The 26,239-nt window shown below is 45.1% G+C and overlaps 1 protein-coding gene across 7 annotated transcripts in view; it reads right to left on the minus strand.

Moving 5' to 3' along the window:
- Positions 1 to 914: 914 nt before the first annotated feature.
- Positions 915 to 26,239, minus strand: part of WIZ (WIZ zinc finger) — a 39,231-nt gene continuing 13,906 nt past the window's right edge. The window contains exons 5-13 of one of the 7 annotated variants that reach the window (XM_083184933.1): positions 24,289 to 24,522; positions 19,423 to 19,551; positions 16,470 to 16,733; positions 15,354 to 16,133; positions 12,314 to 12,670; positions 10,234 to 11,076; positions 9,715 to 10,071; positions 9,430 to 9,619; positions 915 to 3,922 (exon numbers count right to left, since the gene is read on the minus strand). In XM_083184933.1, the coding sequence (XP_083041059.1) occupies positions 3,766 to 3,922; positions 9,430 to 9,619; positions 9,715 to 10,071; positions 10,234 to 11,076; positions 12,314 to 12,670; positions 15,354 to 16,133; positions 16,470 to 16,733; positions 19,423 to 19,551; positions 24,289 to 24,522 (3,311 nt within the window). In that variant the 3' untranslated portion in view covers positions 915 to 3,765. Of the gene's footprint in view, positions 3,923 to 9,429; positions 9,632 to 9,714; positions 10,075 to 10,233; positions 11,077 to 12,313; positions 12,671 to 15,353; positions 16,134 to 16,469; positions 16,734 to 19,422; positions 19,552 to 24,288; positions 24,523 to 26,239 lie in introns of all 7 variants that reach the window. The other 6 variants (XM_083184931.1, XM_083184932.1, XM_083184930.1 and 3 more) reach the window with 6 other exon arrangements.

Here is a 26,239-nt window from a genome sequence, read left to right on the forward strand (position 1 = left end):
GACACCAAATGTAAAAAACAAAACACTTTATTTTAAAAGTTCACATTCCACTTCACCATAAAAAGATAGCGATTGCTACTCGGTGAATCATGGTGAAAAAAACCTTGAAATGTATTCGCCATGTGGTCATTGAATAGGGTGATTCACCGTTTTAGTCAGAAATTCGCCAAACAGCACAAATTCGCCATAAAAACATGGCGAATCAGGCTCATTGAATACTGCCCAATGGCTTAAGGTAAAACTGTTCTGTAAAAGTGGACCACCTCTACACTTGCCACCAGTTCTTGCCATGGGGATTTTCAAAGGGCAAGAATATTAAACACAAAAGCAACAGCCAAATGTAATAGCCTCTGAGATGGGTGGCTGTGTGGTATGCCAGCCAAACAGTTTTTTTTTTTTTTTGACTTGTAAATGAATGCCCATTTAAAAACAAACAAAAACCAAAACCTTTTGAGTTCAGCCCACAGCCATTTAATTCGGCAGCCATTACATTTGGCCGCTGGTGTAAATTCAGATGAACCAGCAGCTTGGTAAATCTAGCACAAGCTTTTCGCTAATCACTGTGCCTGAACCTTAGTAGGAAGTTACTGCAACTCCGTCTGCTGTTTGAAGTCTCCAACCACTGACAAGTGTCACATGTGCGGAATTCAGGGAACCATTAAAAAAAAAAACAAAAAAAAAAAAATTCATTGCCTTTAACAAAAGGAGCAATTACAGTTTCCAATCACGTGAACATGCTCCAGTTATCCTGGTTACCTTTGACCAGGAAGTGGTATGCCTACATTAAGATGTGTGCATCATTTGCCCAGATCTGCTGTAAGAGCTTCCCAAACCGAATGCATGAGATACAGCTTAGTGCAGACATATTTCACAAGACCTAACCGTGAGCAAAAGCAGAAAAAATACATCCAGGGTAAAAACAGATTGCTTTACTTAAATTCTACACAATAACGTTATTAGATCAAAGAGTTGAGTTGATACAGGAAATAAAATTTCAGGTGATCAGGAAAAGGTTGGCAAATAATAGCATCTCAGGGGTCATCAAGGGACAGGAATTCACATTGTAATGAGTAAGAGGGTCAAAAAAAAGGGTAACGTGATCCAACCTCTCAGTAAATGTAAGACAGGATAATTATTTTAGGAACCCTATCTAGAGTATTTGCATTGGATGGTGCCCCACTATGATACACAATCACAATGGGGTCTAGAGGTGAAATCATCCTTGGCAGACCGTAGGAAGCTGTAAATAAGCATGTGACTAGTGGAAGACCTATACAGGAAGTGTGCACAGAGTAACGCCTCCCTTCTGCTCATCCCACCACATAGGGGCTGTGGGGAGTGAGGGCAGGAGATCTGCTCCAGTCTGGTCATCCTAATAAATAAACACCCCTGCACATTTCAACAGAATGGTAATATCCAAACTACAAGTTAAGGTACACATCGCCCTGAAAAAACACATAGTGATACAAGTGTCTCCATGTACAGAAAGCAAATGTTCAATACATTCAGGCAGGAAATGGAAAAAGCTAAGATTTTGGATACATTTAGGTTTATATCTTATCTAAAACCACAGCTCTGTTCGCCTAAATATGGGAAGTGTGACAAAATATACAACCACAATATTACAACGTATATATTATATACATAAAGGTTCCTCACTTGAAAACCATGTTACACATCCCATATTTAATGGTGAGGGGTGACTGTATGAAGACTAGAAGTGGTAACACAAAATGGAATCTTTGAACTTCCGCTCTTTCCTTTAACCAACCTTACAAATATGTAAATGTAACTTAAAATAAAATAATAATTAACACAGTGAAGGCACAACTCTCCCCCCCCCCCCAAAGTAATATTGCCCAGGTACATAAAACAAGCATGTGCACTCCCTTTGCAAGATTGTGTGACATTGGCCTTTATTCAGATCTGATTGCAGTACAAATTTGTTTGGAAAATGGGCAAAACCATGTGCACTTTAGGTGGGGCAGATGTAACATGTGTAAAGAGAGTTAGATTTGTGTGAGTTATTTTGTTTCTGTGCAGGGTAAATACTGGCTGCATTATTTTTACACTGCAATTTAGATTTCAATACATCCCACCCAAATTTAACTCTCTGAACATGTTACATCTGCCCCACCTGCAGTGCACATGGTTTCGCCCATTTTCCAAACAAATTTGTACTGCGATCAGATCTGAATAAGGGCCATTGTTGGACACCATCACAAGAACGCGGCATGATATATTCCGAAAGGGTCTTAAACCAAAAAAAGAAATGAAAAAAAAAAAAAAAGCTAATCAAACTTTTTGTCAATTATTCTAGGTATTAAATACTTGGTGCAATAACTTCTAGAATGTCAAATAAGAATTCTAGCTGAAATCTCCAGTTAAAAAACTCAGGTTTTTATTCCAGCAAGTTTTAATACCCAGTATAATGAATTTAAGCAAAAACATTGTTAAACGTAAATTATGTTTACATTACATTTATAGTTTAACGGCTAAATATTTTATTGTTGCGGTTTCTCTGGTTTGTGATTCTGTGCATTAGTTAGGGCCATATTAAGCTTCAAAAAGTGATACAATTGATAGTGATAAACAACAAGTCAATCAGCACGAACCGCCATTTTTCAAACCCAGTCTGTAACATGGCCGTTGGGAGCAGATTGGCTGGCTGTTTATCACTTAAAGAAACACTGTAAAGCTGACCACAGCAGCTCCAAACGGATAAAAAGAAACACTTCCTTTATTATTACAGGGCACGGTCCTATTTAAAAACACTATATAAAAAGCATATATACAGTAAGGTCCCTTTAACCATCACCAAGACTGTGACCCAGGGCATGGGCTCACCCTTTACGTAAATAACCAATGAAACAAAGCCAAGTCTGGTCAGTCAGGAGTTACTAGCACTTAAGCCAGCACCATGTACGCAGTGCCCCGGTGAGATCTTGAAGCAGGAACCGGGTGGAGAGCAGATGAGTTGCTGGTACTTATAGTACTTCGAAGAGGTCCTGCCATTTTAATTTAATGTCTAGTGTTCTCAATGTCGTTGCCACAAACACTATTGCCAAACTACAAAAAACAGTTAACTAAGGAATCCCAACCTTTCATGTTAATTTCATAACCGCAAGGACACCACAAAAAAATAAAAATCCTAAGTTGTTCCAGCCAGAGCAGATCTTAAGCCCATATGAGGCTTTGTCCAGGATATGGAAAGGCGTACACCAACATGAGGCCATTCAGCACTCAGATGGGAGCCAACTCCAATCCTGGCAGAAAGGATAGGACTCTCCCTCCCAGGGGACCATGATTATGAAACATCCAACACCTATGAAAAAAGGTAAAGGTCGTATTGTATTGCAATTTTATTCTTCCTACTGTACAATGCCCACATACCACATCCTCTTGTCAGACAGTGGGCACATAATGTTTCCCAACCCTTTACCCACCATAACATCAATTCTCTGCTATGCTCTCTATAAAGTTACCCATGCTCAGACCCTTAACCCAGCCCTGTGACCACCCAGCCTCATACCCATTCTACTTACGGTATAACATTCCAGCCCATACAACCTCCCAAGGAGTCCTATGACCTGTCGACACCTGCTCTTTAGCCAACTGGCCATCCAACGCCATCTCAGCCTCTTATTACACATGACCCCCGACTACCAATCTGAAGCCGCCATCCATAGATTTCTTCCACTTAACTTGGACACTAGCTGTCCTGGCATGAATGTGTTGTATCCATGTCCTAAAGAAATTGGCAGACTATTGAGCTTTGGTAGGCTCGGGCTGCTCTTGGGAGGAGAGCTCATGGGGTGGGCTTGGAGACTTGGAGAAGTTCATTTCCAGTATGTGATGCTGCAGGTGACGGACCCATTGCTCTTGGATGGAGAGTGGACCTTGAAATTGGATATCACAGAACCTGAAAACAGAAGGGGTCAGATAAACAATTAACATTGAACCATCTACTAAAGCTGGCCATACATCTACAGATTTATTGTCCGCTCGGGCTGCTTGGAACAAAAACCTGGTAATGGATGAGGGCAAATGACTGTTGACCAATTAACCCATTACAAGTTTTCACAAGTGCTGGGGTGAAGCTGTTCTCGCATAGATCACAGATAATTTCCTAAAACATTGGAGTTTACCCTTGGGAGGTAAATTTTTCCAAATTATATTGATGCCTCTTACCCCAAAAACAGACCTGACACAATCTCATAAAAGAAAACTAAACAGTAAATGAGGATTCCAATGAAAATCAGGTTTAGACGCCAAGGATTATTTTGATGAAATTCCAGTAGTGGTCATGTGTAGGGGACACCGAGGTTAAGCCATTGATGTCACATGCTTATTTCTGAGTGTCACAAGTACAGTCGGGCAAAAAAGTATTTAGTCAGCCACCAATTGTGCAAGTTCTCCCACTTAAAAAGATGAGAGAGGCCTGTAATTTTCATCATAGGTATACCTCAACTATGAGAGACAAAATGAGGAAAAAAAATCCAGAAAATGACATTGTCTGATTTTTAAAGAATTTATTTGCAAATTATGGTGGAAAATAAGTATTTGGTCAATAACAAAAGTTCATCTCAGTACTTTGTTATATACCCTTTGTTGGCAATGACAGAGGTCAAACGTTTTCTGTAAGTCTTCACAAGGTTTTCACAAACTGTTGCTGGTATTTTGGCCCATTCCTCCATGCAGATCTCCTCTAGAGCAGTGATGTTTTGGGGCTGTCGCTGGGCAACACGGACTTTCAACTCCCTCCAAAGATTTTCTATGGGGTTGAGATCTGGAGACTGGCTCGGCCACTCCAGGACCTTGAAATGCTTCTTACGAAGCCACTCCTTTGTTACCCGGGCAGTGTGTTTGGGATCGTTGTCATGCTGAAAGACCCAGCCACGTTTCATCTTCAATGCCTTTGCTGATGGAAGGAGGTTTTCACTCAAAATCTGACGATACATGGCCCCATTCATTCTTTCCTTTACACGTAGCAGTCGTCCTGTTCCCTTTGCAGAAAAACAGCCCCAAAGCATGATGTTTCCACCCCCATGCTTTACAGTAGGTATGGTGTTCTTTGGATGCAACTCAGCATTCTTTCTCCTCCAAACACGACGAGTAGAGTTGTTACCAAAAAGTTCTATTTTGGTTTCATCTGACCATATGACATTCTCCCAATCCTCTTCTGGATCATCCAAATGCTCTCTAGCAAACTTCAGACGGGCCTGCACATGTACTGCCTTTAGCAGGGGGACACGTCTGGCACTGCAGGATTTGAGTCCCTGGCGGCGTAGTGTGTTACTGATGGTAGCCTTTGTTACTTTGGTCCCAGCTCTCAGCAGGTCATTCACTAGGTCCCCCCGTGTGGTTCTGGGATTTTTGATCACCGTTCTTGTGATCATTTTGACCCCACGGGGTGAGATCTTGCGGGGAGCCCCAGATCGAGGGAGACTATCAGTGGTCTTGTATGCCTTCCATTTCCTAATAATTGCTCCCACAGTTGATTTCTTCACACCAAGCTGCTTACCTATTGCAGATTCAGTCTTCCCAGCCTGGTGCAGGTCTACAATTTTGTTTCTGGTGTCCTTTGACAGCTCTTTGCTCTTGGCCATAGTGGAGTTTGGAGTGTGACTGTTTGAAGTGTTGGACAGGTGTCTTTTATATAGATAAAGAGTTCAAACAGGTGTCATTAATACAGGTAACGAGTGGAGGACAGAGGAGCCTCTTACAGAAGAAGTTACAGGTCTGTGAGAGCAAGAAATCTTGCTTGTTTGTTTTTGACCAAATACTTATTTTCCACCATAATTTGCAAATAAATTCTTTAAAAATCAGACAATGTCATTTTCTGGATTTTTTTTCCTCATTTTGTCTCTCATAGTTGAGGTATACCTATGATGAAAATTACAGGCCTCTCTCATCTTTTTAAGTGGGAGAACTTGCACAATTGGTGGCTGACTAAATACTTTTTTGCCCGACTGTATGTATAGCTTAACTGTACACAAATATGGATTACCAATGGCTACAAAAACAATTGTGTTTAGACAGTACAGTTGTGCCTAAATGTAACCTATCTTTACTATCTCAACCAAAATAAAACACATTTAATCACAGATAGACTGATCTTTGTATGTATTTTTTATATACATTTTAGGCTGTGTAGACTTTTAAGCTGTAAAGTAGGTTAGTGTTAAGTATAAGAATTATATTAATATGAACATCAGAGATGCACAGGAAAGAAAGAGGGACAGAAAACTATTCAACCGCCACTGAAATGCCAACAATCAACACACAGTACTGACACCAGCAGTCTTCACAGCGGACACCAGCACCTAATCAACCGACACCAGCAGTCTGCACAGCCTGGACACTGAACTCCATGTTGAACTAAATGCACTCACTGCTTTTGGCTCCTTTATACACCAACTATATACACTGTGTAACAATTTCAGCCACCCTCTCTTCCAATATTTTCTGTAGGCACACCTCGCTTCTACTACATCACCTTGGGATGCGGTTAATATGAAGGTGGTCTTTATACTGAAGCCGGAATCCCGACCGCGGCAATGCCAGCACTTTGTCCCTCTATGGGTGTCCGTCCACGACACCCATAGAGGGAGAATAAAATAGTGTACCGAGCGTAGCAAGGCACCGAGCCCGCTGCGTTGCGAACCCACCGAGCCTGCAGAGGGGTGGGGGTTTGGTGGGCGATCCATGCCCCCCCTTGTCGGCGTTGCGGCGGCCGGGATTCCGGCGTCGATATTTAAACCGCCGGCATATCATACCGGACCCATCAAATTCACACTGCTCATTTTTGGCTACACCAACTCCATTCTATATAGTTCCTCTGTAAAACTTCTGTACCAGAAATATGGCTCCCTGATCCTGTCCCATACCAGTCCTCACTGCCAGGTCTTCCCCCTCTCAATTTCCACACCACTCACACTCACCCACAACCCAGACAACCTAATCCCCATCGCACCTGTCCCTTCCTTTCTCCTGTGCTCTCTAGAATGCTAGAGCAATCTATAACAAGCTTCCCACTATCTACAACCTCTGCATCTCCCACATTGTCAACCTTCTCACCATCACTGAAACCTGGCAGCCCTCTCCTTTACCCACTCAGTCAGACCTGATGGCTGCCAGGGTGGAGGAATGGGCATCCTTCTCTCCCCCAACTGCACCTTCCGTGTCAGCCCGCCTAAGCCCTCCCTCACATTCTCCCTTCCCACCCCTCTATACTGTCCCTCTGACACTCTAAACCCCAACCCTGGCACAACAAACACGATTTCTACAAAAAAAATCTCTCTGGCAGACTTCCTCCATTTCAAGTTTGTTCTCTCCTCTTACAGCGCTGCACTCTCCCTCGCCCCAAATTTTTTTCCAGTCACTCATCTTCTCAGTCCACCAAACCCAGCCATCTCTTTGCAATATTCAACACTCTTCTTCGCCCTCCTCCACTCCCCCTCCCATCATCCCTCACAGCCACTGACTTTGCCTCCTTCCTCTATAAAATTGAGATAATACCCTCTGCTGCCCACCCACCCCAATAATTCTCCCTCTCCAACTATCCAACTCTGTCCTCCTTCTGCTCCACAACCAATGAGGAAGTCCATTGCCCCCTCTACCTACCTTTTCCCTCCCCCCCACTGGCTGCTGGCCTTGTTCACCTCTAACATTTTCCCTTTCTACTGGCATCTTTCCCTCGCCGTTCAAACATTCTCTTGTCTCACCTATTCTTAGAAGAAAAAAAAAAATCCAACCTGGACCCTTTATCACCCACGAGCTATCAGCCTCCCCCCTCCCCCCCTGGACCCTTTATCACCCACGAGCTATCAGCCTTTCTCCCCCCCCCCCCGCCTTTGACACTGGATCACCCTCTCCTCCTCCGCACACTCCAAAACATTGGCACTGTCCTTGAATGATTTACCTCTCCAACCATTCCATCTCTGCCTCCTGTTTGTGTCCCTCAAGGTTCAGTCCTTAGACCCCTTCTGCTCTCCCTGTACACCTCTTCCCTGGGTACACTTGTGTCTATGAGGATGACACCAATCTACCTATCCTGATCTGTCCCCCACTGCTCTCTCTCAGGTTTCTAACAGCCTTGTCACCATGTCCTCCTGGATGACTGAACGCTCTCTGAAGCTCAATATGGACAAAACTGAACTTGTTAGCTTTCCCACACAGTTACACCCCCTACTAATATCTCTATCACTAAACAGTCATCTTTTTCAGTCCCTAACTCCGCTGCCTGGGTGTAACTCTTGACTCCTCCCTCTCCTTTGCACCCTACAACCAAGCTCTGGCCCATTCTTCCCTGTTCCAGTTACGCAACATTGCTCGTATCAAGCCTTTTATCTCCCATCTTTAACTCCACTGCTGCATATATCTCCCACCTCATCTCCATTCATACTTCCTCCCGCCCTCTACAGTTAGCCGACGACTCGTTTCTCCTGCACCCTAATCAATTCTTCCCACGGGCATTGAAAACTATCCTATTCATCAAAGCGTACCCTTCCACTGCATAACCTAGTCCTGAGGCTGGTCCTCCGACCACCTGCCTGCCTTGACATCTCTGCCTGCATACATCCCGCTATAAAGCCACCTCCCATTTACGTGCACCTCATGTAATCTGTCTGTCTCCCCTTACTACTAGATTGTAATTGTAACAGATCATGGCCCTCTTCTCTCTTGTTGTCAAAGCTCTTCTCTTCACAATTCACTTACAGCTCTCCCATACTCACTCAGTGACCATCTTTGTCCACATTAGTCTCCATCTTTGGACACCAGCCCCTAGTAGCACGTTGATCACGACTTACACTTAAGCTGTAATGTGCATTGAATTTTACCTTTACTCTATTTTTGGTACTTATTTACTGTAATGTTAAGTTTTGTCTCCCTGCACTGTAATTGTAAGGTTCAGTAGAACAATTGCTCAGAAATGATCACAAACAAGAGCATTCTCCTGTAAATGCAGCCTGGAAAAGAGGAACCTCGGCTCTACATAGTGTTCCCACTAGGCTGTTTTAGCGGGCCCTGACCAATTATTAAAGGGAAAAATGCGCCCCGCTAAAAACAGCCTGGTGTCTGCAGCGACACACTGCACGGGGAAGCTCAGCGCCCCGTAGACTGCGATGCCCGGCAGCACAGCGACTTCGGCGGTGCCAGACCTGCCCCCTTTGGTGAACTTGCCGGCCCGGGACCGCCCACCGATGTGACGTCGGTGGGCCTGGTTCGCCCCCCGGCGCCCAACCCGTACAAAAACCTAGAGTGAACACGAATAATGCAAAAAGCACTGTATAAGCAACAGCACATCATTCTCTAAAGTAACATTAAATTACTAATGTTCAGGACAGGAGATCTTTAAAAAGAAGAACGGGCTCAGACAACAGCAAAAGGTTTCAAAATGTCAGAAGGGAAATGAGAATCTCTCACCTGCACTTCAATGTGTAAATATTCCCCACAAACTTGACTAAGGAGGTCTGCGGAGGTCTTGGGACCAGGGAAGGTACAGGACGTGCTCTTGGTGGTGGTCGCGGTTCCTCAGATTTGGGTAGGGTTTCAGAAACTGCATCATCCCGTGAAAGTGGAACCTCTGTTGGTTTAGCCGGACGGCGCTCTGTTTCTGGTGACAAATCTAGTTTTAAATTATTTAAAAAAACATCTCTCCCATCTACCACACACCAATCTCCTCCACACCCAGCCCAATGTCACACTTACTCAACCCCTGTGGTTCTGCTGGCTTTTCTGGTAGTGGTCCTTGTGTACCGGCAGGACGATCTATCTCTGTTACTTTCCCAGGAGTAGCAGCAGGGCTCTCTCTCTCTGGTGCGCCAGGTTTTGGGGTATGCGAAGCTCGCTTGAACTTTTTGGTGTAAGGACGCCCTCCTTGGATATAACTGAGGTAGGCCCCAGCCTTCTGAGGTCGCTGTTTCATCCACTCTCGTAGTGTTTCGATGGGGGAACCATTGACACACCACTCGGTAACCCCAAACTGGCGAAGGTGAGCTCGGGCATGACTGGCAAGGGCTTTCCTGTTTTCAAAGTAAAGCCCACATAGCTCGCAGCAAGCCTCCACTGCTGGAGGAGAAGGAGGGGAGGATGGGGGAAATTGGGAGACAGAAAAGAATGGATGAAGGAGTAGGGAAAACAGAATCAAGAGGAGGGAGAAAACAGAAATATTACAAACTCTGTAAAAACCAACAACTGGAAGCAGGCATAACCATAAGCATTACTTACAAGTAGTGACTGCTTTGTCTGGAGATGCCTTCACCTTCACTTTAAATGGAAGCTCTGTTTGTATGTAAGCCTTCGGCTTGCCATCTGGAGAATAAGTCTTAGGCTTGCTTTCACCCTGCATATAGGGTTTAGGTTTACCTTCCCCAGGTACAAAAGATTTTGGCCTTCCATCACCTTGCAAATACGTTTTAGGCTTGCCTTCCCCTTGCACAAATGGCTTGGGTCTGTTTTCACCCGTCATGAAGCCCTTTGGTCTTCCGTCATGCATGAAAGCCTTTGGCCTCCCATCACCACTATGCAGGAACTGCTTGGGCCTTCCATCACTCTGAACAAAGGTCTTCGGCCTTCCCTCATCCTGTGCGTAGGCTTTTGGCCTATTCTCACCCTGCATGTAAGACTTAGGCTGTGACTGGTTGCAAGTTTTCGACTCTATGGTCATATAGCCCTTTTGCTCAGATTGGGTAAGTCTTGGTTCATGGGATGGTGGCCTTTTTGTCATCATTGGGGAAAGAAAGCTGTTGTGCGGACGCCCATGAGGTGATACGGAGAGATCTCGAGTCATGCCTCCTGACCCAATACCAAGTGGTGACAGTCTGTGTGATGGGCTGGTAGGCTGCTCTTCCCCTCGCGGTTCCTTTTTTATGTTAGTAACGTGTGGTGGTGTGGGACGCCTTTTGCGTATAATTTCTCGCAAAGTGTCAATGGGCGAGCCATTCACATGCCATTCCGTAACACCCATTTGGCGCAAGTGTGAGCGGGCGTGACTAGACAGTCCCTTGCGGTTCTCGAAGAACTCATTGCAGAACTCACAGCGGATGTCGCGGGTGGGGTCTGCCCGGGAAGCTGGGAGTAGGAGAGAACGTAGAATTAACAGAAAAAGAAAACCACAAAAGAAAACGGTTGCAAATGTGTAAAAAAAAAAGGAAATATGGTGAAAAGGAACAGAAAGAGGGGAAAGAAAAGTACACAGTAAATTAAAGTGTTCTGGTAGTCACACAGCAGCCGGGTGACAACGTCAGTCTCTTCTAATGCACAAGACACACACACACACACACATGCACTCAAGGCATATCCCCCAAACAAAAGCAAAGGGACACAAGTCACTGACCTATATGGTTTATATATAAAGAGCACAGCAGGGTTGTCTAAGCCCAGGGTGATTATGACGACACTTGTATGAAGGGGCATGCTAGGTCTGCTATCAACCTCAAACACGTTGAGGTACAACGGCTCATTCTGAAACTAAAAATAACGTATGCCTTATGATGCCAGCAGATTTAGGGGCATGATATATTCTACATCCTATAGCATATAAAACTTTCACAAAGAAAAGTACCATCCAGACAGATCATGTGCAGACTAAGTGCCAGAACCGTATCCTGTGATTAGGAGACCGGTTGCTTTTTACATACAGTAAAGTATACGGTCCTATAAATATATAGTCCACTATGCCTATAAAGATTGCTAGCAGGCGGAAACATGTGGCCTTCCTCATACATGTTACAATGAGTCGTAATGTACCTAAACAAACAGCAGACAATGCCCCAAAACAGCCAGTGCATTTAATAAGCAGAGATCTGATTGGCTACTGCATGTTACCTCACATTACTGCTCTGTGCAGCAGGTTATTACACACAAAGTACACAATGGTCTACTTGCAAACTCTCGCCTACATCCAAGACACGTAAAATGCCAGCACCCATAAAAAACAAACGTTTATTGGCAGCATGCAATGCCAATGTCAGACCACACAAGTTTACTTCAGCCTTAGACAAGAATGGTAACAGCCTTAAACCAGTTTCTTCCCTACAGGGAGCTGGGACCTAAAAGTTCATTTCCTTAGTAAAAGGATGGTCCAACGTAAAATCCTGTGACCTACATAAAAACCAGGCACATCACGGGCTGACATCTAAAAAAAAATTTCATTTAACAAGTGACGAGCTAGCCCCTAAGGACACTATGAAGGGTTACTTGGCAGAGTGAGGGGTTGTTTGAATTAAAGATGAATGCAACAGACAAAATGGGAAGCAATGAAGATGAGCAAGTAACATGTAGAACTGCCGATCGGTGACCCACTTACATAAGTTTAAAGGTGAGAGATCGGAGGGCCACTCACTGGCCTGGTAGGTAGGAAGCCGAGGAGGCTTGCGTTGTTGCATTGCCGGAGCCAACCCACTGTATGGGTGGGAGCCGGAGGGGGAGGAGGGAGGATGATGTGGGAGGAGCTTCTCCGAGTTTGGGTCTCTGATCCTGTTGCCCGTTCTGGGACAGGTCCCACTGGCCAAGATCTCCCGTAAGGTGTCGATGGGCGAGCCGTTGACATGCCACTCTGTAACACCCATCTGGCGCAGGTGGGAGCGGGCGTGGCTCGACAGGCCCTTTCTGTTCTCAAAGAACTCGCCGCAGAACTCGCAGCGGACTTCTTCCGAACTTGGGGCTGGAGGAGGGGATGACAAATAAATTGCTGTCTTCAAAAAATAAAAATAAAATAGTAGGGGGGTATTGTGGCAACAAATGGCGCTCCACAAACTGATAGCCTTCGCTTAGGGCATAATATGCAACCTCAAATACAAAATTAAACATTGAAAAACCATATTACATTAGTACACTGCTTAGGGTAGTCACAATATATCAAAATGAGGGTTCAAGGTATATGTCCCAGACCTGCAGCCTTGGCAGCCTTTTCATTGGCTAATCATTCGCTAGCAACACTGATAAGAGGCACCTTCAGCCTCAGTTACCTCATCAGTCCCTAGTGAATGGATAGGACACATACGGACCAATATTGGTCCAGCCACAGACTGGAGGCCTCTCATGCAAGAAGGAAAACCGAAGGTTCTCTGCAATAAAATGCAGTGCAAGCATGGTGGCGTGTAGCTCAGAAGCACACTTCAATTGTCTTTAAGCCTGCACTTGTACATAATTACAAAAACGATAGCCCGAACCAGACTACACTAAGCAAACAGGAGCGGCATGCAAGCAGAGACTGGAAGGTGAAGCCAGGATGCTCAGCCAGGCCATGCAAGAAGGAGCTTAGCAGGAGTCACAGGCAGGGTTATTTATCTGCAATCTAACTGAAGGCAAGTGACTGCCTGAAGGGTTTCCTACAGATCTGCTGACATTCTAAGATTAAGGGAACAGAATAAAGAATTGCTTTACTGCCCTTACAGCACCTACACACAGCCAAACTGTGCAATTAGGTTTCCCAATTCCTAGACAATTCTGCTCACAGAACAGTGGCCTTCAATACGTCAGCAACCGGCACATTGCAAGCCAACAACCATAACGAGATCACAGGGGCAAACTGAAAACGGAGATTTGCTTAAAGGATTATTTGTGTTACTATGAAAATTCTTTGTCAAACAAAACCAATACCTGCAAACCCACTTCTGTTGCCAACACTTTCAGCAACTCAAACAACTTCGAGTAACGGCTTAGAAAGGGGTCAGAGGAGGTGAGAACCTGTCAACAGACGCCATATGTGCCGCTAGGAACCCCCAGACTTAGGAGCAGGCATTACTAGTTGCAGAAGCGGTTTAGTATCAGCAGAACTGGACCCTAAAGGTCAGATAGACTGTTAGATCACCCTTTCATCTGAAATGCATTAGGAAATCCACCATGCACCAAACCAATCAATGAAGCAAGCAAAGATTAGAGACGTGTTGGTTCGTACTCCTGCCTTACTTTTGTTATTATGTACAGCCCTTGCAGGACATGTAGATGGTGGTAAATGGAACAGAAGCCATTGCATGCTGCCAGTAACACATGTATAAGACTGATGAGCATTATATTCTCTCATGTGCCTTCCGGCAGTTAGGTATGATGCACCACTCCAGTGCTACAGTAGCAGCAGTCACCCCAGTACGTACCTGGAGCAGGAGGCATAATATATAGTGCCGGTGACATTAGACAAAACCCAGTAAAGGCCAATGGGCTCGTTCTGGGTCATTAACATCAAACTTAAGCTCACCCATCAATTACACACTGGAGGACATCATTCCGTAGACGGAAATATTCAGCATCAAAGGCACCCCATACATCAATAAGGTGGTCTGTGGTATTGTCCCAATATCTGTATGATGCATGGGGGCCTTTACAGAGCTTATTCTTCTCATTATTGTACCACCTCATGCCTCAGTGAGGCAGGCGATTACTCATGCAAGGATAGGCTACCTCCAAAGTGTGTATTTGACAGGCATGATATAAATGTACATCTCCATCTTCATTACAAAACGAGGGATACACAATGAACATATAGATCTCCATTAGATATGTAAAGAATGTTCAAAACCTGACAGCAAATTAACTCTGTGGAAGATCAATGTTTAGCAAACCCCTGCTGTGCCAGTCTACATACACAGAAATAGGATTAGTAATTGGCATGGCTTAAGGTGCCCACACACTAGAAAGATCTGCGATCTTAAGATGTGCACATAAATTAGCCATCCTGAACAAAACATTTCAGGCAAGCGCACATCTTCAAAGATTTATCTTAAGATCAGATGTGCATTCCTATGGATCTTTTGTTAAATCTTCTGATCTTTCATGCAGCACGTAAGAGCAGAAGATTTAGCAAAAGATCTGCGGTAGTACGCATTTGATCGATATCGGTAAAAAATAAAAAATAATAATAATAAGCTGATCAGTCAGTAATCGCCCCCCCCCCCAAAAAAAATTGTTCTAGTGTGTGGGCACCTTAAGGCATGCAAAGCACACCTAATTAGTATTTGATATTTTAACCCTTTGAGCGTCAACATCTTTGAGAGATGTTCAAAATACCTGCTAAAAATGCCAGCGTCGCTCACATTTGTTATTTAAATAAAAAAAAAAAAAAAAAAAATGTGTAAAAAAATATTCTATTTCCTATATAAAAAAAAAAAGGTACACATTACAGGTCATTATAAGGGATATAAATAATTCCTTTTAAGTTTTCACACCGATTTTGACAAATTCACTTGGCACTCAAAGGGTTAAGAAAAATCAACATGCACGCATAATGATCTACACATATGCAAAGTACTTGGCACAAATCAAACTGAAACTTCCTAAAAGATACTGGAGGTACTGACAAGTCTGCTTTCTACATCCTGTATGTGCAAACCTTACCATATAATACTTACACAGATTGAGTGGAGAGGAGGTATTTTTTTGGACCCAGTAAGAGTCCATGTTGGATTTACAGGCTTGAGGAGAGGCCTTCATCTTCTTTGCCGGTGGTGTCCTAGAAGGTGGTGGTCTGGGGTGTGCAAGGCTGGCTAATGAGGCCTTGGAGTGAGTGCCAGGTTCCATCTTGCCATGAACACGTCCAGCCTCAGTCTTTATGTGGGGACTGCCAGCATCAACTATCTTTGTGTGGGAACCAACCTCGGGAGACAGAAGATGTGAGGCACCAGCTTCGACAATTTTGATTTGTGTACCGTTTCCTTTCCCAGTCGGGGACTTGAAATGTGCGGAGGTCTCTATTGGTCCCATACGGTCAGTTACCTTCAAGCCACTTTCTGCTTGCATGGAGCGAGGGTTGCTGTCGGTTAAGTTAGCAGAGGTATCATTGCTGCCCTTGTTTGTGCTCTCAACCTTCTTGGCAAAAATACCACTTTCTTTGACCTTTGTGCTGTTGCTTGGTTGACCACGGTCTGTGCCAGAGTTTGTTGAGGTGCTATCTCCAGAAGCTTTAGTGTGACATTCAGTATCTGCTGGAGTGTGTCCTGACAACCTCTTTTTGAACTCCTCGCTTTTGATGAGGGAGTTGAGAGCAGCAATTGGGGAACCTTTTGCATCTGGATCCATTACACCTAGATGTCGCAAGTGTGCCCGGGCATGGCTGGACAAGCCCTTTCGAGTCTCGAACCAAGCACCACAGAACTGGCAGTCATTTTCTCTGCTAGGCTCTCCTTCCATGGCTGTTAAATGAAGGAGAAATGTGGGGAGACGAAAAAAAAAAAAAAAAAAAAAAAAGGGAGGGTAATGAGGCAATGACATGCAATGGAAGAAAACACGATAAACGTATAAATTATACAAATAGCGTGGTAAAGGAATAAAAACGGGAAAGAAAGGTTGTCCAGAAGTGACAGAGGGTGGTAAATATGATGGGGGTGAATGGAAACAAGGAAAAAGAAGAAAGTAAAGTAAGAAAGGCACGAGACAGGCTGAATATTACAAGGAGATGCCAGTCTCTACCCTCAGAGGCCCTGCTAGCCCAACCCTCTTGGCTATAGTAGCCTCCCAACACCACTCACTTAGATTCAGAGGCCCGTCCTCGTCCCCCCATTGGCCTTTGGGGGATGCTGGCGGTGGGCTTATCACCTTCTTGGCCCCCAATATACTCTCGTCTTTCGGCAGCTTGCCCTGCTTGGCCAGCTCGTTCAGAAGGTCAATAGGGGCCCCACTGCTCTCCGACTCTGGCACCCCGAGGTGCCGCAGGTGGGAGCGTGCATGGCTGGATAGGCCCTTCCGGGTCTCGAAGCATGCTCCACACAGCTCACACGTGGTGGGACTTGGGCCTGGCAGGAGTCCAATCATATACACTGAATTACTTGGCAGGCACTTACATAGTTAGTTACTAAATGGGCCCAGGATGACTGAGCTATTGGGTATAGAGCAGAATACTGCTGAAAATACAATTAACCCTTACAACAATAATAATAGAAATAGTACAGATAATTCCGACTTGTATCACAATGTGTGGTGTATGCTGCACAACAATTACTAATATAAAACATCCTTAATTACTTATACACCTTTCACATTGCGATACCGCGCCCTTAACCCGGCTCGCCCATTATACACAGGGCAACCCGGGTTTACCCCTTCTTATTACCTGGTGGATGGACAAATGTTATTAGGTTCGGTGCTTTCACACAGCACTTCGACTTGCAGTTGTCCAGGCAGTGCGATGTGAAAGGGATGCTGCATTGTTATGACACTTATCACCTCTGGATGCTCCTAATCCTGCCTCCCCACATTAGCATAAACTAGGTAAAATATCTATTAAACTCTAGATCAGGTCTGAACTGGTTAATTTTTTTTTTTTCCGCAATACCTAAAGAGCTCCCATACATTAGTGCGACTCCCTGGGAGTCCTTCGATCCGATTTGGAACATGATGTGCTATTTTTTCATGTTATTTTTCGCATGCAAAAAGGACTCCCACAATGTGCGCTGACTGCTGCACATCCAACTGATTCTTTATGCAGCATGTCTGACTTGTTGCACATTGGATGTCAAACATGTTATTTGACAGCTTTTCAGCCGAATTCTTGGTACGATCGGTCAGAATCGGGTGAAAAGTGGAGAAATCGCAGTTTCTTAAACTCGGTCCTCAGGACCCCACACAGTGTAATCAGGTTTTGCAGGTCTCCTCACAGAATCAAGTGAAATAATTAGCTCCACTTGTGGATCTTTTAAAATGTGTCAGTGAGTAATGAGTGCACCTGTCGGGTGACCTGAAAAACATGAACTGTGTGGGTTCTGAGGACCGAGTTTGAGAACGCTTTCACTAGTGTATGGACACCTTTTACACTAAATAGCAGATTCCACAAGGTAACTTGGTAGCAAAACGGATGTTTCTGCTCACTTCCAATGAAGCTGCACAAACCATGTCCCTGAGAATAAGAACTATATACACGTCTGCCTGTTGGAGGTTTTATAGCAGTCTTCCAGACAGAGCAGATAAACCACAAGTAAAACCCTAGCAACAGGTCAGCCGACGTGTGAGAGCAGCATTGACAGATAGGGGTGCTCGCCGGGAGCTATACAATTACAGACCTGCGAGCAGCCTCAAGGCATTAGTTGATTCTTATATCTGCTCGTACCTTCTGGAGAAGGGGAGTATAAATGACCATTTAACTGCTGCCTTGGTCCTGCTCGCAGTTTGGTTGTGTGTCTGATAGAACAGCTCTGTGCACTTCACCCAAGGAAAAAGCGTGCGCAAAACCTGCAGTTATTTAAATCTGCCCCATTGCGGTGTTCTACATACAGTAAACCTGACTACTTTAGCAATCCTAGAACATTCCCTTCAAACTGTAGCATTGTTTCTTACATAAAAGATACCTACATTTTATTGAAATAGAAACAATTTAGAACCCGAGAGGTAATCAGAAACCTCCATCTTACTATGGTGGCACTAGACAAAATGTAACATTTGTCGTGAACATCCTGTTTTCTTCTTGCTGCCCATTTCAATCATGAAAGAAGGAAATTAAAATGCCCACTATCTGCTTTTATGTGCTAGCAATTTAGGCCCACTGACTTTTTGGTAATGCCATGCTGGCAGTCACGATTAGAAAACATATCATAGGGAAGCTGAAAAATAAAAAACTTTAAAGAACAGTAGTACAGCCAATAGACATTAACTCATATAGAGGATGAACAAACTGTACACAGCCTTTTTGGTCAACATACAGTTACAAAATATTGGGGGGAGATAGAAGTAGCTGGGAAAACACACACAACTGTCTGTTGCCAGAGGCACCAAGACTGGTGATTTTCTGTTGGGGGAAGCAGCTTACTTTATTTAAGCATGTCTGTGCCACCGTGACGGCTGAGGGAATAGCCAGCAATGTAGTACAACTTATTAGTCTACACTTCGCAACATGCAAAACTGACCAATGACGTTCTCCCTTCCACACACCCAGCAGAACGTCAGCCCATCTAGAATTTTAGACCTAGAACACTACTACTAGGGATAGTCCTCCATGCATACAAGCCTGAAAAAGTACACAGGCTTTATATCAAAGTGATCCCATTAGGATCATGGCAGGGCACCAGAGCAGCATGATTTGGTTAGGATGGCGCTACCATCACCAATAGGGGCAGCATGATGTTGGTGGCATGGCGCCGCTGATGCACAGCCTCAATTCACACAGCAATGGTCACAGAAAGGCTGCTTCAAGAGACAGGGTGCATTTTGCTCTTCAAAAGTCAGGCAGGGGGTGGCTAAAAACCGCTTAACGCGAACACAATCAGATACCATCAATGTAGACAATATGGCAGTTGCACTGAAATGGTTTAATACAACTTGTATTTTCAAGTGTGGCCTCACTTATACCAAAAGTTATGGACATCATTGGATGAGCAGCTACTTAGACAGCATGGGACTGGGCAATGACACTACTAAATACTGAGGAGATGCAGGATTAACATTTTTTATTTATTAAATCTTACATTACTACACAAGGCACAGATCACCTACCTTTAGAGTCTTCCCCCTTGCCCGCACTCTGCTCAGATGCCATTTTCTCAATGCGGTTCTGTTCAGATTTTAAGATCTTCTGTCGCCCCAGATCTAATGGTGTGTCATCATCCTCATCCGACACCAAAGCTGCGAAACAAGATCATTTTATCAGCAATAACTATGATGTTTCCAATCAGGGAGATAGTGTTGTTGGCAAAAATCAATACTGGTAGGGTAAGGGTAGTTAGCGATTGGCTTCCCACAATTCTTGTCGCACATGATTATGAAAAAATGAAGAGCCCTTTAATGTGACCCTTGCGGTTGATAAAATATCAACTCCATTGACTAAGAGCATGCAGTATTCCAGCTAAAGCAGAGAGGAAGAGAACTAGGAAGGATCACCGCTTATAGGATACAAAAAGTAAATGTGATTATGGAAGCAGCGCCAGAACCCACACCCACAATATGCCATCACTTTGTGATTTCTCTGATGCGATAAGAGTGGCTTAATTTCTGCTGTAGGCAGATAATCATAAACACAACTACACTCACAATATATGGAGCTAAAGTTTTTATAAAAAATTGCTTCTGCCACAATGTACAAGTGAGTGGTGTGCAACAGCTGTGCCCGGGCCCTGCTGACCCCCATATTACAATCAGTTGCTCTCAAACGTACCTATTAAATGCCTCAATATGTATATCTCCCTAGTGCTGTGGCCACAGACATTAACTTTGAGCAGAAGCCCTCTCACCCAAGCGCTGAGTACACTCATGACACCAGCGACAAATGTCACCTCAGCCTGTAGCTACAGTGTGACACATATAAGGTCTGTTGGCAACCAGCAGTCAGTAACAGACATAGCAAAGTCCCCAAACCTAGGGGGCAACAGGCAGCCATATATCTCACACACACACAAACTTGCGCTAGAGCGGCTACATGTTCCCACTAATCAGTGACATATTTGGATTACACGACACACGTGTAACATGTATCCCGTGTGTACAGCAGCATGTGGTCACATGTAGCATACAGGCTTGTGAGGGCAGCAGCCAGGACGGGACACTACAGCAGCGCACTCCGCCTCCACTCACTCTGGGCTCTCACCCGCTGCAGCTGCAGCCCCGGCCGCCGCCTCCTCTGCCCGTCTCGCAGGCCCAGCTTCCTCCCGCGGCCACGGGCGCCCTCTTCTTCCCGCCGCCCTCTCCTCTTCCTCCTTTAGGCTCCTCCTTTCCGGTGTGCCAAACTCCCCAGCCCCGATGGCGCCCAGCAGTGCCGCGCTCCTTCCTGGCTGCCACGGCCCGGCCTCCTTTGTCCGCTCGCTGGGCGCCGCCATCATGGTGGGGGTGAAAAGAGGGGAGGAGGAGGGGCGGCCGTGAGCGCGCACACACGCCCGGGCGTGAGCGCAAGGCCGCCTCAATGGAGTGACGAGCGCCGAGAATGAGGGAGCAGCCAATCAGACACTAGCAGCAGGGAACGCGCGGATGGTGGTGGAATGTTATGCAGCAGCGGGGACTGAGTGACAGAGAGACAGGCGGGAACAGGAGGACACAGCAGCAGCACAGAGACACACACAATGCAGCAGCAACAGGCTGAGGCTATAATACACATATATATGCAGCTATATTATATTATACTACTTGCCCGCCTGCTGGCCGTGCTCCTGGGGAGGCTGGTGCCCGGGAGGAGTCCAAACACTATACTACACCCCACCCTCTTTGCTGGGCTACTGCAATGAGGTCACACACAGTGCTGTGCAAGATGCGTGGGAGTAACCCCTTGCCCTTCCTAAATGTGTACTACAGAAGCCAGCCAGCTACTATACTGGGAGCACTGGTGTGTATATCCCCATGACAGAGCGGAGGGATAATGACAGAATTGTGCGCCCATTGTATAAAAAGAAATTGCTGGTTGATAGAACTTTTTTTTAAACTACTTAAAAGGTCTCATAACGTATGTGATGGAGCACGACTGCACAATAGCTAGAAGTGAACCTGATGATCTCTAGTTTAGCTGTTAGGGGTCTAGAAGTTCAAGGCACATCCAGACTTTGCCTACATCAGAGGCTCCCAAATGCAGGGGATACGGTAATTACGTCAACAAGCATTGGGTTGACATGCAGAAAGGTAGACCTGGTTCTAGGTTGACAGGTCATTAAGTCAGCATAGGGTTTTTCACAGTTTTTTGAGCCGACAGGCAGTATTTCATGCCCTACCATCCACTAGGGCATGATGAGAGAATAAACTAGTGTGCCGAAGCATGGCGAGCGTAGCGAGAGGTTGCGGTGCTACGTTTCAGTGTCCATGTCGACTGTATGGAAATTTGGGTTAAAAAAAACCCCATGTCAACCTTTTGACTGTCGACCTAATGCTTGGGTCGATACTAATGACCTGTCGACCTAGACCCATGTTGACCTTTCTGTATGTTGACCTAATGGTGTGGACCATTCTCTTGTAGACCTAATGATCCATACCCAAATGCATTCCTCAAGGCACCCCAACAGTCCAGGTTTTAAGTAGCTCCATGGCTCAGCATAGAAGCTTATATCCAATTGACTGAGATACTAACTATGGGGGTAATTCAGACCTGATTGCACGGCTGTGAATTTGCAGGCCGGTTGATAATCTTAACGGGTGCTTGTTTGCTAGAACGGTGCCCACTAAGCTATTTGCTTAGTCGGGTATTCTGCGTAGTGAAATCGCATCGCGATTGTACTGCCGTGCGATGCAATTTTTCATGTAATATTATTAGGTATACAATAATATGATTGTATGTCCTAAAATTAGGTTTAACGCACCCCCTCACTATCCAAGCCACCCCGAAGCGTGGCGAGCGCAGCGGTACGCGTTTTATGACTTTTTCATACCCCCACTATCCACGTCGGAGTGGAGTTGATTTTCTATAGTGTGGCGAGGGGACGCGGAATACATGTATAGTTATCCGCGTGCACTCGCCATGCTTCGGGCTCGCCACACTATATAAAATTAACTCCACACCGACGTGGATAGTGGGGGTATGAAAACGTTGGAGGACGCGTGCCGCGCGCAACGCTTCGGGGGTGGCGTGGATAGTAAGGGGGTGCGTAAACCATGATTGTAGGTCATACAATCATATCATTGTATAGCTAATGTAGTGGCATTGCACACCCGATAAAATCACATGCGATTTTGCGGGAGATGCGATGCGATCCCCTGGGGCACACAGCAGTGCATAAATGACATAAAAAAAAACGCATCGCATGCCACTAAAATGGCTCATGCGATGTGATTTACCTACGTTTGCGTACGTAGGAAATCTGGTCGCCGTTCTAGGAAACAAGTACCTCTTAACGACTGCACATGCGTATAGATTCTAGTACACGTGCCAGACCATCCTACAATAAAATCCTGCTACTTATTTTATCGCTGGTTGATTGACAGGAAGCAGGCATTTGTGGACGGCAACTGCCAGTTTTCTGGAAGTATCAGGGAAAATCCACGCGTGTCCAGGCGTTTGAAGAGGGATGTCAATTGACATTCCCTACAGCCATGATCAGCCCGTTTTTATCATAGCTGCCAAGTAGGTGTTGCAGCTATAAACCGATTGCTGTACCAGGCCTATGAAAATGACATCAATTTACAGGATTGCTGGGCTCTGCAAATTAGCAGCTGTGCAATCAGATCTGAATAACCCCCTAACTCACCTGTGACCAGATGATTGTGGAGGGTCGTTATGGAACCAAGGGAGCACGCAAGGTTACCAATAGTGCATACACACTAGACCAGGGGTAGCCAACTCCAGTCCTTGAGAGCTACCAACAGTTTACATTTTCCAGACCACTTAGCTGGTGCACAGGCGTATTCATTACTCACTGACACATTTTATTACTTCAGTTGTGATTCTGTGAGGAAATACAGAAACCGTTAAAACTGTTGGTAGCTCTCAAGGACTGGAGGTGGCTACCCCTGCACTAGACAATACGCACAATAATATTACTAATGATATCGTGCATATCGTTAAAAATATCTTTAGTGTGCATTTGTGGCTGAAATTAGGAGTAGTCATGTAAAAGGAATTATGGGCTCTGGAGAGATCTATCTAATTTCAGACAGAACTCTTGCACCAAGTATAGGACTGTGTGTGGAAATCGTAATTAAGTCCCAAATGATGATCCAGCCAAGCTAACCTGACACCCTATGATCTTGGTTATTTAAGGGTATTGTTAAGTATTATATTGCTCCAGACCACCACTCTTGGCCTGCTATATTTAAAGAATCATTACAAAGTCCAGCCAGACTTTACCATAGACAGATTGTCAGAACTGCTGGGTTTCCATATTCAGAAATCAGCAGCTCCTGAGAATCTATGCCACAGACAGCAAACACTCCTGGTCTGACAACAGGATAATGGTAAAACCAGTACACCACTATCAGCAAGTCGCTCTGTATTGGAGACAGGGTGTACCACTGATAGATTTTACAGTGATTTATGGATCATTTACAGTGATTTATGGATCATTAACAAAGCTGTCCAGGGTGAATTTCCCTAGAAGTATGGCAGCCTCAGTTATTTAAATAAAAATTAGACTTCTGAAACAACAATAAAATTAATTTGATGTTTAGGGCAGTTTACATCTCCATGCGCCAGTGTTAGAACAGGAGGACGGCCATGTGATGATGTCACGTAAGGTGCAACTACTTGTGACATCATCACTGCTAATGAAAGTTGCATACAACAAGGGTAGAAGGAAAAAGAGATGCTGAAAGGGCTGGAGTGAATAATAAGGCTGTTAGAGCAGGGGAGGGAAGGGATAAAGCCAGGATGCACACTTGGGTCTGATTGCAGGCTGGTGATGATGCAATGTGATGTCATCAGTGATGGCATAAACAGGCACAAAGGCTTCTTACCGTCTGTGTCAGTGTCCTGGTGCCAAGGTGGAAAGGGGGGCAGTGGACGACCGGGTGAGCGGGCTAGCAGTCGAGCAAGGACATGGATGGGAGACACTGTGAGCTCCCAGTTGGTGATACCAAAGTCTCGCAGGTGGGCACGGGCGTGACTGGAGAGGCCAGCACGAGTGTCGAAACCAGCACCACAGAACTCACACCGCATCAGGCTGAAGGTACTGGGGTCAAAGTTCGCCACTGCAGAGGGGGAGACGAGATCACCTTGTGTCCTGTGCTAGTTAATGTTGCTCACCCGGCCTCCTCTGATACTAAACCTGTTCTCGTCCTCCTCTCCTGCTATTCAGTGTTGCTCACCCGGCCTCCAATACAAATCCTTGCTGACCTTCCTCCTGTTCTGCTCAGCCCATCTACCTCTGATTTACATGCACTGTGCTACTCAGTCACCACTTTCCTATAAACACAGCCCACTAAACTTATATGTAAGGCTGCTGTCCTCTCCTCAGATAAGACTTACTCTACTGCTGCCACACTGAGGCCGGGTGGTTCGTATGTCCCACTTCTGCCATAAATATCTGGTTACCCTAACTAATCAGACCCCCCCCCCTTCAAAATCCACCACAGTCCTATACTCTAAAACAGGTCTGGCTGACCTGTGCCTCTCCAGCAGTTGTAAAAGTACATGTTCTAGCATGCTCTACCCCAGTTCTGCTATTAGGCAATGCTAAAACCGAGGAAAGGCATGCTGGGATGTGCAGTTTCACAACAACTGGAAAGCCACATGTCGGACATTCCAGCTCTGCAACTCCTTCTGCCATAGCCTTCTTCCCCTCGAGGCAGATCAGCTTGACCCTGCTGCCAGAATCATCAAGTAGACAGCCATCTCCTGACCACCATACCCTTACCATGAAACCTAGCAACTTTACTCCGAGCAGCTTATTACTACACAAACCGGCTTTCCTGGCCTCTTATGCTACACATCTTCTCACTATACGGCCTATATCAGTGTTTCCCAGCCCCGGCACACTTATCACTCCAGCTTTTAAGGATAGCTATACTTGAGCACAAATGATTTACTTAGCACCTCCTTTATTTTGATTGACCCATCTGTGCGCAAGCATGGCTTAAAATAGGGTGCCCAGAAAACAGATTGGGAAACACTGCCCTATACTAACTATACTCATATCTTTCTTTGTATAGCCTAGTCTACATATTTAGTTCCCATTGCTCGCATGTAAAAATGATTACATAACAAAATAATTATCAGCAATAAACATGACATTTCTCTGTAAAATGCTGGCTAGATAGATTTAAATAACCTAAAATCGTCCAAATTAAACAACATAAAGAATAAGCTAGAATAAGATCACATATATATTTTTTTAAAAGGCCCAATAACATCAAACACCATCTTCAACACAATTCTCCTCTGGTTCTACAATGCTGAATTGGCCTTGTTTAAACAGGTGTAGGCTGTCAAGCTAAATTTGTGTTTAGCGCAGCAGACCGAGATCTTGGCATAAATGATATTACAAATTATATTATTAATGTCAATATTTGTGAAGGTGAACCCAATGGTTTTTGCTTACATTTGGAGATTTGTTTTTTAAGCTTTCTAATAAACAAGCACTAAAATGTCTGCATATTTTAATTAGTCCTAAGGTGAGTACACACGGGTGCAATTTCATGTAAAATCGCTGGGAATATGGTCGCTGAGCGACCATATTGCCAGTGATTTGGAGCGCAGCTGGCGATAAATCGCCAGCTGCGCGCTCCCGTGTGCACTGCCTAATGGTCGCTGGTCGCAGGAGCATGCGACCAGCGGCTTTCCCCGGCGATCGCTGTGCTGGGAGGTCAGCGCCGGGGAGATCAGCGTTGATCTCCCCAGCCCCGTGCCGCTGCTCCCTCCCTCCTCCCATCAAAGTGACAGCAGCAGCGTCTGCTGCTGTTGCGCTCC

The sequence above is a fragment of the Crinia signifera genome, chromosome 4 (assembly GCF_055691185.1).
Source record: "Crinia signifera chromosome 4, ASM5569118v1, whole genome shotgun sequence".
NCBI classification, from domain to species: domain Eukaryota; kingdom Metazoa; phylum Chordata; class Amphibia; order Anura; family Myobatrachidae; genus Crinia; species Crinia signifera.